Source organism: Hydra vulgaris, chromosome 04 (assembly GCF_038396675.1).
Source record: "Hydra vulgaris chromosome 04, alternate assembly HydraT2T_AEP".
Taxonomy (NCBI): domain Eukaryota; kingdom Metazoa; phylum Cnidaria; class Hydrozoa; order Anthoathecata; family Hydridae; genus Hydra; species Hydra vulgaris.
The window spans coordinates 42,640,925-42,653,693 of record NC_088923.1 but is presented as its reverse complement, the minus strand read 5'-3'; the positions used below and the strand labels follow the sequence as shown (position 1 = coordinate 42,653,693).

Below are 12,769 nucleotides of genomic sequence, written 5' to 3'. Positions count from 1 at the left end.
TATTTTTACAGCGCAAAAATGTCCAGTTTTTTTTCGATGTGATGATGAACAGTTACTGCAAAACAATGAAGTCAACCAAAATGCAGTTACTACAAATCTGTTAGAACTCAAGTTTGATGATCTACCAACTTGGCCCAAAATTAATGACAGTCTAAGATGTTCTTTGGTTGAACATGGTGCTAAACAAGACAAGAGAGAAGTCTATCCTATCACATCAACATCATCAGAAAACAGACATTTCAGTTCTAGTTGGTTTGAAAAAAATCTTCCCAATGGGGAAAAAGTTAATCGTCAATGGTTGTTATACAGTGCATCAAAAAATTCTTTGTTTTGCTTTCCATGTATCCTTTTTTCAAACACAAAGACAAGCAAGTTTGCATATACATCAGAAGGTTTTTCAAAATGGAAACAACTAAACCCTCGAACCCCTGAACACGAGAATGGTTGTTATACAGTGCATCAAAAAATTCTTTGTTTGGCTTTCCATGTATCCTTTTTTCAAACACAAAGACAAGCAAGTTTGCAGATACATCAAAAGGTTTTTCAGAATGGAAACAACTAAACCCTCGAATCAGTGCCGTGGCTTGTGGATTTGGCCCCATCCCCCCCCCCCCCCATTACGCAGATAATAGAAGTACGTCGCAAACCATCAAAAAAAGGGTTTGCGACGCGTTTTCATGCTTGCAAACTCATTTATTATGCCTTCATAACTTAATGTTCTTGCAACCTCGTCCTCAATAGACAGGATTGCTAAGGAAGACAAACATTCATCGACCATTGTTGACCTATTTAAAAATACAAAGAAATAAAGCTACACGTATTTATGTTTAATGAAGCAAGATTATTTATACTAACCTATGAAATTTTTTAATTAGTTTAACTTGCTGATGCTACGTTCTGCACTTGTAACAGTAACTGGTAAAGTAAGTATGATTCGTAACGCAATAACTAGATTGGGATAAGTTTCTTGCAGCTCTTCTTTGTAGATGTAGTTTAGGAAGTCATATGCAGATTTTAGGAGAGCATTTATTTCCTCCTTTATAACTATGACAAAACGTTTTAACTTCGATTTTAAATCCTCAGAATCTATATCAGCAAGCTTTATTTGCAAATTTTTGCAATAAGCAGACAGAGAATTTTTATTACAAGCTTTGATAAGACTCTCAGATCGGTAAAGATAGTCATAAAGCTTTGTGACAATGCTGATCTGTTCAAAACGCTCTTTTACTAATGCAATTGACATATCAATTAGTGGCAAAAAGAAATCTGCTTTATACTGATGTTCAGGTTGCCAAGTGTGATCAGCACACTCGTATAAATAAATCGATTTTTTTTTTCGTGAACGCACCATCGAAAAAACCTTTTCAATACCCAATACTTCTGCGATTTCTGATGCCTTAAAACGTGCGTCAGAAAATCCATTTTCGCGATACTCATAAAGAAACGCTTTTGTTGCATTTATTTCACTTGCTAATATGTCGAAAGAGGTTGCAGAAGACTGAAGCAGCTTACTTGATTTGTTAAATTGAAATAAAACGTCATACCAAATAATGATTGATAATAAGAAAGGCCATGTTCTAATATATTCTGTTAGCGATCGTACTTCTGTGGCTGTTGCCCCATCTCTTTTTTCTAAGGCATGTTCTTCCAATTTTTCAAGTGCCTCTAAGATTTCTTTTAAATAGAAGCGAAGTGGTTTAACACAGTTTATTCTACTTTCCCATCTGGTATCTGATTGTGGCTTGACTGAAATTGCCACGCATGATTTTAAAATTTCCCATCGAGGAGGAGACGATGAAAAGAGCGTGTATAACCTTGAAAGAACACCAAAAAAAGAAATTGCAATGATGGATGACAGTGCACCATCAACAATAACAAGATTGAGTGAATGGTTAGCACATAGAACATATAAGGCCTTAGGATTCATTTCCAGAAACCTTGCTTGAACACCTTTTACTTTTACCTTTTATATTAGCACCATTATCGTAAGATTGACCTCGACGGTCTAAAATCTTTAGATCCCAATTTTTTGCCTGATTTAAAAATGAATTGAAAAGCCCTTTTCCAGTGGTATCATTGGTATGGTATTACTGTGAGATATCCAAAGAAATTTTCGGAAATGTCGAAACCTACTCCAGGAGTACATGTTACTGATCGCAGAATAATGCTCACTTGTTCTTTGTGCAAAACGTCTGGCGTACAATCAAAAATAATAGAATAGTATTTTGCTTTTTTTACCTTAGAAAGGTTTTTGGATTCAATCTCCCTGGCTAAAAGTCTAATCAACTCGTTCTGTGTGTCATTGCTCAAGTAGTGCTCCTTGGTTTCTTTGTCCTGAATTCTTTGCATAAGCTCATTGAGAACGGTATCATACTTAACCAGTAATTCAAACACCCCAAGAAAGTTTCCATAGTTTTTTGAACCAATGACTGTGTCTGAACCACGTAATGCAAGATTTCTTGCAGAAAGAAATAAGGTAATGTCTAGTATCCTTTCTAACACAGCCTCCAAAATATCTGCTCTTTATGAAGCAACTTTTGTTGTTTCTCGTCTATGGTAGCTTGATTTGCAATGCCTGCATTACCAAAATTGAGGAAAAAGAAATTAATTAAGAAAAAAAAAGTAACAAAGCAATAAATTAAAGAAAATATCAGTTAACCTTTTCGTAAAGTCATCCATTGTTCAAAACACTTGAAATGTGCCCTGCATGTTTCGTGTTCTTTAAGTTTTTTTGACAAGCCTTCCCAAGTGTTCATTCCTTGCCGGAATGGTGAAGAAGTTATCCCAAAAAGTTTGCAACAAAAACAAAACACTTTATTGCTGTTCAAAGAATATATGAGCCATGTGCGTTCAAAGATTTCTCCATTCTTCATCTTGCGGTTATAATAATTCAGTGAAAATTGTTTTCTTTCTAAATTGTATGGAAAATCAATTTCGATCTTTTTGAAACCACGTTTAACAATGTCACACCTCTGTGCGTAAGACACATTATCTGGCCACTCAGAAGGATCATCACTGAGAAAAATAGGCGGAATTGTTATGCCATTTGACGTAAACTCGCATATCAACCTATCTGACACTACTCTAGTATTCACATAATGACAATCAGAATTATTTGTAGTTTCTGTTGGTATCGAAACACTTCAAGTCTGAACTAATTTTTTCAAAAAATGTGTTAGCTTGGGGTGATTTGCGATTTCCTCCCTGGCTGCAGCTTTTTCTCTTCTCTTAGTGGCACCACTTTTCACTTTTTTCATACCAATAATTATATCGTGATATACTATCGAAATATAATTATAAATTTTTGGAAACCATCATTGTTTTTTTGTTTTTTTTATATTTAAAATCTAACAACGCATAATAATAATAATAATAATAAGAATGATAACAATAATAATAATAATAGTATTAACAAAAAAATCAGTTCATTGATAATTTTCCAGTTTTCCAATGCTATACATTTGTTTCTTTAAAAACAATGCGTATGATTTAATTGAAACAAATAATAGACTTTTTATTTCATAGTATTAAAGCAAAAGTAATAACAAATAGCATAGTAATAAAATAAATTATTACCAAGATAAATCGTGAATCGCCAAAAATAAAAAACGACTTATAATTTATAAATAAATAAACATTGAAATATGTAATCTAAATACAAATAATAATATATTCGCACCTAATAAAATATGCGCGATTGGCTACTGCTTAATGGTTTTTCTTTAACGGTTTGACAGATTTTTATAAAGCCCGCGTTTTTCATAAAATTCGGACCTCGGGAGTTAAACATTTTTTTAATTTTTTTTTCTACATGAAAAATATTATTGCTTTTTTCACGCTTGCTTAATTTTGGTAATATCGTGTTTAAAAGGCCATGTTTTTTTATTAATAGTAACAGTAACTGTATATATATTCAAATATTCTTATTATAAAATATACAAAAAAAAATAATTTCAAATTACAAAAAAGGCCCCTAAAAATGCTGCCCTCCCCCCCAGTTGGGGGTTTTGGGGAGCCTAGCCACGGCTCTGCCTCGAATCCCTGAACACGAGAATAGCTGTGAACATAGAAAGTGTTTCACTTCATGTAAAGAAATGGAAAAAAATCTGAGAGAGGGAAGATTTTTAGACAAGGACATTCAAAATGCCATCCAAACTGAAAAAGAAAAGTGGCGAAATATTCTAAAAGTTGTTATAGATTCAATTATGTTCTGCGCTAAGAACAATTTGGCTTTTCGAGGCTGTTCCAATATTATTGGTGAGCCAAACAGTGGAATCTTTCTCAACACAATTGAACTAATAGCACGCTATCATCATCCTTTAGCAGAACACATAACGAATGTTAAACTTAAGCAGAAATCTGTTAGTTACATTTCCCCACAAATCCAGAATGAACTAATTGAACTTCTTGGCAGTAAAGTGAAAAGCGATATAGTCACGAGAATTAAAAAAGCCAAATATTATTCAATTTTATTTGATTGCACTCCTGATCTCTCTCACAAAGAAGAAATGTCAGAAATAATCCGATATGTTTGTGTCACTGGTGGAGAATGTTCTATTGAAGAGAGTTTTCTGGATTTCGTTGAGTCTCATCAAAAAACCGGAGTTTGTTTGGCTTCAGAAATATTATTCAGCTTAAATAAAGGTGAATTAAACATCGAAGATTGCCCAGATCAGAGTTATGACAATGGAGCCAACATGTCTGGAAAATATTCTGGTGTTCAAGCCCAAATAACTGCAAAAAATGATTTAGCACGGTATTTGTCTTGCGCAGCTCACACTCTCAATCTTGTAAGAGTCCATTCAGCAGAAGTTTCCCCATTTATGATTACATTTTTGGAAAGGTTCAAAAATATTCAATTTCTTCTCGAGTTCTACTACCAGATGGGACAAACTGATGAAAACACTTGAAGTCACCCTAAAAAGTCAAAGTGAAACACGCTGGTCTGCTAAAAAGGAGGCTATGCATTCACTAAGTAATCAAATCACAAATGTTTGCAATGTTTTACAAGAAATTTGTAATGATTCTCTGCTAAATGCTGAAACAAGGTCCGGAGCTAGAGATTTTGATTCAAGTTGATTTTGAGTTTCTTGGCTGGCTTGACCCTTGGAACATGATACTTACATTAATCGACAGAGAGAATCGCAGCTTACAATCAAAAAATATGACAATTGATATTGCATCAAAAAAATTTGCTGGTCTGATTGCTTCTATACAAAACCTGAAATAATATCAAAAGATTTTGACATTGAAGCTAGCTTTCCAATCAAAAGAAAACGAAAAGCAAAAAGGATGTTTGATGATGAAACAAGGGAAGAAAGTTCACACATACCTCCAGAAAAAGATTTTGAAATTAATTGTAATATAGTCTTTGACAGTATAATTACACAATTACACTGGAGTTTTGAAACAATGGCTGAGATTTCATCAGATTTTGAGTTTCTAAATGGTAACTCTCTTGCAAGTATGTCAGTTGAAGATCTGAAGAAATGTGGAGATAAACTTTGTCAAAAATATGTTCGTGATCTTAATGCTAATGAGTTTCTATCTGAAATTGAAAGCTTTAAAATTCAAGCCAGTGTCCTGATCCAGATTTAAAAAATGCAAATCCATTGAAAATCTTGCAATTTATGCACACCTATTCTTTGACTGAGGCATACCCTTTCATTGAAATTGCTCTTAGAATCTTTTTCACTCTACCCGTCACTGTGGCATCATGTGAACGTAGCTTTAGCAAACTTAAACTTTTGAAAAATTATCTAAGATCCTCCATGGGTCAAGAACGTTTGAATAATCTTGCCATTTTGTCAATTGAAAATCCCCTGGCAAAATCTCTGTGTTACAATGAAATTATTGATAACTTTGCATCATTGAAAGCTAGAAAAATAAATTTTGTTTGAATGTGTCTAATTTTAATATTTATTAAAAAAACTAATGCTTGGTAATTTTTTCAATGACTTTCAACCACAAAGCACGATTTAAAGTTGATTTTAAATGTGCTTTAAGTAGGTTTATCAAAATTTGAATCAAATTAAACATTAAAAAAATTATTGAATTTGAGGCGGCATTTTTTCTCCTTGCCCGAAAGGATTTTTGATCTCACTACGGCCCTGTGTTTGTGCTTTGTAAACATAATAAACAGTCAGAGAAGTAACTTCTTTTCGCATTTTTGCGGAGTTTTTCGAAGTTATTTTTATAAATTAAGTATTTAATTTTTATGATTGACTGATTTATATTTTAGATATTTAATATACAGTTTTTGTTATCCATAGACACGATATGTTCTTAGCGTTAAGGATTATTTCACGAATAGGGAAGTTAGCGTCATAGATTGTTTTAAATGTTTTTAAAAAAGAATCGTAGATCAGGTTTATATCATCATTGAAGTTAATATTGTTCCAGTTTTGATTCGAAATTTGTTCCTTAAATGATTTCAAGTTATTGTTATTGTATACACGCTTTTTTAGGAGATTTAACTTATAATTTGCATTTATACAAATAAAAATAGGAAAGCGATCTGAGGCCAATGTATCCTTTCGGAACTCCGTCTCGTCGGATTTTTCTCGGTTTTTTGGAGTTTCGGAGTTCGAGAGAAATCGAGAAACTTCGACGAAACTTCGACGAAGTTTTTAGAAAGCATCAGTTTTTTACTGGTAAAATAATTAAATTCTTATTTTATTTCCACGCGGCTTTTACAATAGTTCTAGTTGTTTTCAAAATGTAAGCGTTCTCTTTGTTCAACAACAACACTAATTTACATCGCAAAGCAATTGATAATGCACACTGGGCCAGGTGGTGATGGTAGAAAAACCCTCAAAAAAAAGCTTATTTTATTCAAAACCATATAATAAAACGTACTCGTACTTTTCCATTGTACTATTTCAAAAACTCTTTTTGGTATGATAATATATTTTTAATAATAGCTTTTTAAATCCATAAAAACCAATTGCGGTATAATAAAATGTAATGTGTAATAAAATACCCTTTTTTTTGTCAAGAAAGAATTTTTTAATTTTTAAGCAAAGATATTGTAAACAGTAACATTTAAAATATTATGCGTATGTGATATTAGTTAATATATTTTAACTATTCAATAGTTTACCTTTACAAAAAAAAATTTAGTCAAGATCATTATTTACAATATATACAAAAACTGGTTATAAAATAACGAGGTAAGTTTTAAACGTATAATACTTTTATTTTGTAAAAGTAGTGTCGTATATCGTATGATATAATTTTGTCCACCATAAGTCTTACTGTGCATTGTGGATAAATTGTGTAATAAAATATTATCAGTGATAACAATTGATAATAGTTAATGTTTAATTATACTTACCTATAAGAATAAATAACTTAATTAATAACTTAAAATATGATAACTTATCGCAATTCAAACAAAATTAAAAATAAATATCTGAGTTCAAATTGATAATTTTTCTTTCAGTTTCGGAAGCGTGGAATTGCTTTGATAAAGTTGTGGTGAATGATAAAAAATACGGAGATTGCAAAAAATGTCATAAAAGAGTCGCTTGTCGGAAGCAGCACAAACGGCCTAATTGGACACGTCAAAAGTTGTGAGAAAATAGATTGAAAACCATCCAGTTACAGACCAGTTTTGACTAAGATGTTGTTAAATTATCTTCTTACCAAGTTGACAGCTCTTGATGGATGTTTGATTAGGTCCATAACTCAATCTGAATTACTAAGACTGCTTTTTGAAAATTGTAGGCATAGTTTGCCAAAGTCAGCGTCCACAATTTCAGAAAAAATTAGGATGTTTCATGCTGAAGCCAAATATATAATGATTGGTGAATTGGCTGTAAGTTAAATTCGAAAAATTTATATTTTTATTGTTTAAAAGTTTGAGTTAATAAAATTGAAAAAATAACAAACTAATTTTTTGTATGTGTGCGTAAAACAAAGAAGCATTGTTTCAATAAAAGTGGCTTAAAATTTGAACTTTTAATGAAGAGTTTTGTTTAAAACGAACCGTATTTCACAAATTAGTTTTAATTGTCAGGTTGGTGTTCCTTTACTTAATCAATGTTATTTTTTTGAGCTAATTTAAAGTGCTCATATTTCCAAGTAGTCTGAGTAACATAAGCTACTTTTTTAAAACCTCCGTGTTTTTAAGAAGAATTTTGAATACCCAAATATTTAAGTGGATCATGAGTAGTGATCATACATACAGACACACATACATGTATGTATGTGTGTATGTGTGTATGTATGTATGTATGTATGTATGTATGTATGTATGTATGTATGTATGTATGTATGTATGTATGTATGTATGTATGTATGTATGTATGTATGTATGTATGTATGTATGTATGTATGTATGTATGTATGTATGTATGTATGTATGTATGTATGTATGTATGTATGTATGTATGTATGTATGTATGTATGTATGTATGTATGTATGTAAGTATGTATGTATGTATGTATGTATGTATGTATGTATGTATGTATGTATGTATGTATGTATGTATGTATGTATGTATGTATGTATGTATGTATGTATGTATGTATGTATGTATGTATGTATGTGTGTATGTATGTATGTATGTATGTATGTATATATATATATATATGCGTGCGTATGTATATATGTATATCACAGTGTTATAAAATGGGTTCTAACCTTAACTTTCTGACCCGAGAAAACCCTTTTGTGGAATGATAGCCCACACTATGGGGATCACTTGGATATAAGTATTAAAATCAGATAACAACGTCCTGGTAAGTTATTGACAGGGCCGTACCGAACTACAAAGACGTGGGGGGGGGGGTGAAAATGAAAAAAACAAATTTTACCGACAAGATTTTTTTTTTTTTTTTTTTTTTTAGAAGCCAAATTTCAGTTTTAACCGACATAAACCATAATTTTCGAGTTTTCCGTCAAAAACCGACAGAATATGGTACAAAATATAGGTTATTCCAATAAATATGAACTAGGGAAACAAAAGACATATTCTGAGAGTTTATCGTGTATCTAAAATGAAAATTATGCTTTAAAATAAATATTTAGGTTCCTCATCAGCTAGAAAACTATTTCCTCCAAACCCATCAATTAGTATAAAAGAACTTGTTCAAATTCAGGCAAACACAGGGCTTTCAAACAATGGCATCAAGAGACTAGCTGCTACAATTAATCAGTCAACTTCACAACATATTGTTGAGAAAAACTATGCTCTAAAATTTGATGCAGTTAGTAAGCAGCTTTCTCACCATTTCACGAGTTCATTGATTAAAGATCATGCTGGATGTGGAAGGACTGTCATTCATTGCAAGGACTTCAAAGAGCTTAAAAATGAACTCATTTCTATGAGAAGCACATCAAACAATCATATTGTGAAAGTTGGAATTAAGGGTGGGGGAGGATTCCTGAAAGTAAGCCTTGGAATTATTGAATTCGTGAACCTAACACTCCCCCAGCAAAACTCAATTGCACAAACAAGTTTTTCAAGGACACTGGAGTTAAGCGGCAACTTATTATTGCTGTCTCTGAGGACCTGCAAGAAAACTACTCAAATGTGTCTCAAATTTTCGAATTGATCAATATGAGAGACCAAGATTTTGTTTTATCCTGTGACCTAAAACTGGCAAATATAATTTGTGGTCTCCAAGCACACTCAAGTGCACACCCCTGCACCTGGTGTGAGTCAAGTGCAAAGGACCTTTTAAATCAAGGAAAATTAAGAACTTTCCAATCTCTTGATCAGAATGTCTCACTTTTCAATGCAGCAGGATCAAACATCAAAAGAGCTCGTGATTACATGAATGTTGTTCATTCTCCTGTATTTGATCTTGCTGGTGGCACATTAGTTTTGGACTTCATACCGCCAATGGAGTTGCATCTCCTTATTGGTGTTTTCAATCATCTCTTTGCTGCCCTACTAAAAGTTTTCCCTCAAGGAACTCTTTGGACTGATTCACTGCACATTAAACAACAGCCTTATCATGGAGGGCATTTTGCAGGAAATGAGTGCAGGAAGCTGCTAAAAAATATTGATCTTCTTCAATATATTGTCGAGAAACACTCATGCTATGCTGCAATACCATTAGTTGATGTATTTCGAAAATTCAATGCAGTAGTGTCTGCCTGTTTTGGATGCGTTCTTGATCCAAGTTATGTACAAAAAATTGAAGCTTTCAGAGTGGCTTATGTGGCACTGCAAAATGTTTCTGTGACACCCAAGGTTCATGCTGTATTTTTTCATGTGAAAGATTTCATTGATAAACACGGCCAAGCTCTCGGACTTTACTCAGAACAAGCAACAGAGGCAATGCATCACAACTTTCAAGTGCATTGGCAAAGGTACAAACGACCTAACCATCATCCTGAATACAGTAAAAAGTTGCAATGCTGCCTTGTGGACTTTAATAGTAAACATTGCTTGTGAAAAGAGCCATTTTAGAATGATTTTTTCTTGTATTAGAATATTTATTTTAAAGCATAATTTTCATTTTAGATACACGATAAACTCTCAGAATATGTCTTTTTGTTTCCTTAGTTCATATTTATTGGAATAACCTATATTTTGTACTATATTCTGTCGGTTTTTGACGGAAAACTCGAAAATTATGGTTTATGTCGGTTAAAACTGAAATTTGGCTTCTAAAAAAAAAATCTTGTCGGTAAAATTTGTTTTTTTCATTTTCAACTCCCCCCCCATCACGTCTTTGTCGTTCGGTACGGCCCTGTCAATAACTTGCCAGGACGTTGTAATCTGATTTTAATACTTATATCCAAGTGATCCCCATAGTGTGGGCTATCATTCCACAAAAGGGTTTTCTCGGGTCAGTAAGTCAAGGTTAGAACCCATTTTATAACACTGTGATATGTGTATATACATATATATACAGAGCCGGCTCGTGGGCATTTCTTTGTGTGTGCAAAAAAAAAATTGCCGCCTTAATTTTTAATTAACCTTTTAAAAATATCAGAGAACAACAATAGGCATAAATGAATGAAATTTTCATCTTCATAGTGTTGATAGGGCAAACAGCAGAAAGAAACAGTTTATAAACTATTATTTTAGTTTATAAACTATTATTCAGTTTATAAACTATTATGAACAGCTGTTTATAAACTATTAATTTATTCTTTTTAAAACATTATCCCATCGATCAATTTCATTCAAAAGTTGCTTTTCCGTTAAACAATCAACAGTTTTTGAACTTTGAAGTCTTCTTTTCAACTCGATCCAATTGCCAATATGAATGATCCAATTGCTTTCAATATGATCAACACTAACTTCATGCCTCGTTAAATTTTTTGATAAATGCCTCCAGTCAGCAGATCCTGTTCTCGCAAGGGAAGTTTCTGTAATATTAAATAGTTTACAACAGAAACAGAATATTTTGTTTACTTTTTCGGAATAAATTAGCCATGATCTAGGATAACTTTCACCATTCGAAATTTTTCGGCAAAAAAAGCTTGAGCTGAAGGAACAATTATCATAATTTCTTGGGTAACTGTTTAATTGACGGTTTACAGGGCCCTTTATAACTATTTCTTAAATATTATGGTTTGTAAGAGTCTGAGGCCAATCAGAAATTTCTTCCCATATACAAAAAGGAAGCTAGCCAGTTAAATTTGCTTGATTCTCGATCGAGAATCGAGTTTTGCTCGATTCTCTGTTTTGGTTCGATTCTTTACCAAAGTTTTTATCTCAGAATCATTGTTAAGCCTATAAAACGTTTCTGAACTTAAAAAAGTATCTAGTTTAGTTTGGTTTTTATTAGGGTTAGGACTATTGTAATTGTAATAAAAACAATAACAGTAACAATAATTACTGTTATTGTATTAACTTAATTTAGAAACAATAACAATACTTGTGATTTACAACTATTGTAATTCTGTAATACAATAACAGTAAATATTGTATTGCAATTCATCTTTATAAAACAATAACAATATCTGAAAAAAAAAAAGTATTGTAATGACCCACTACAATAACAATAAATATTGCATTGTAATTCGTCTTTTTAATACAATAACAATAAATTGTTATTGTAATAAAAGACATTAACATTTTTATTTAAGAAGAATTATTATGTTTAACTGTTTGTGTTACTAAAGTTAATTTTCATATATATTTTAAGTTTCTTTGCAGCATTAAAATCAAGAGGAAAAAATAAAAGGGCTGAATAAAATAATTTATGAATGTTATTTTTCATAATAGTAAGGTTATCATCAGACAGGCAATATTTTGCGGCTATTTAGAGCTTAGAAATACATAATAAGATAGGTGATGCGAAATCGAAATATGTAAAAAATAAAATTTGCAATATATTGCGAATCCGTAAATAAAAAATAACAAAAATAATAGTAAGTTCGTCAGAGATGAATATAAATACGTTAAAATACGTTAGCTTTTCTACTTTAATGTAAAGTAACACTACAATAGTTATTGTAATTGTTTTCATCAAAACAATACAACAGTTATTGTAATTTTATTTCATTAAAACAATACAATAGTTCTCGAATTTTATTGTATTGTTAGAAAAAAACGATCTTATTTAACGAGTTTTTAATTAGAAATATTATTTAGAGGGTAGAAACTTATTATAATTTTTATTGTTATTAAGTTTCTAGAAAATAGATAAAAGTTGTCCGGTTTTCAGTATCATCTGAAACGGCTAAAGAAACAGAAAAAACGTGATAAAAACTAGGGTTGTAATTGTAATTGTAATTGTAAAAATTAAATGCAATGACAATTATTGTACTGCAATGTGTCGAAAACAAAAATCACTAACA

At 31.7% G+C, this 12,769-nt stretch overlaps 2 protein-coding genes across 2 annotated transcripts; one reads left to right on the top strand and one right to left on the bottom strand.

The window, feature by feature from the left end:
• Positions 1-871: 871 nt before the first annotated feature.
• On the bottom strand, positions 872-1,927 carry LOC136079422 (uncharacterized). Its single transcript, XM_065795159.1, has one exon. The coding sequence runs from the start codon at positions 1,925-1,927 to the stop codon at positions 872-874; it is 1,056 nt and encodes a 351-aa protein (XP_065651231.1).
• A 2,167-nt stretch (positions 1,928-4,094) lies between these two features.
• On the top strand, positions 4,095-4,910 carry LOC136079421 (uncharacterized). Its single transcript, XM_065795157.1, has one exon. The coding sequence runs from the start codon at positions 4,095-4,097 to the stop codon at positions 4,908-4,910; it is 816 nt and encodes a 271-aa protein (XP_065651229.1).
• The last annotated feature ends 7,859 nt before the right edge of the window (positions 4,911-12,769 follow it).

What these genes read in the sequence shown, in the direction of transcription:
- LOC136079422 (XM_065795159.1), bottom strand. Translation starts at nt 1,927, where the DNA reads ATGAATCCTAAGGCCTTATATGTTCTATGTGCTAACCATTCACTCAAT.
- LOC136079421 (XM_065795157.1), top strand. Translation starts at nt 4,095, where the DNA reads ATGGAAAAAAATCTGAGAGAGGGAAGATTTTTAGACAAGGACATTCAA.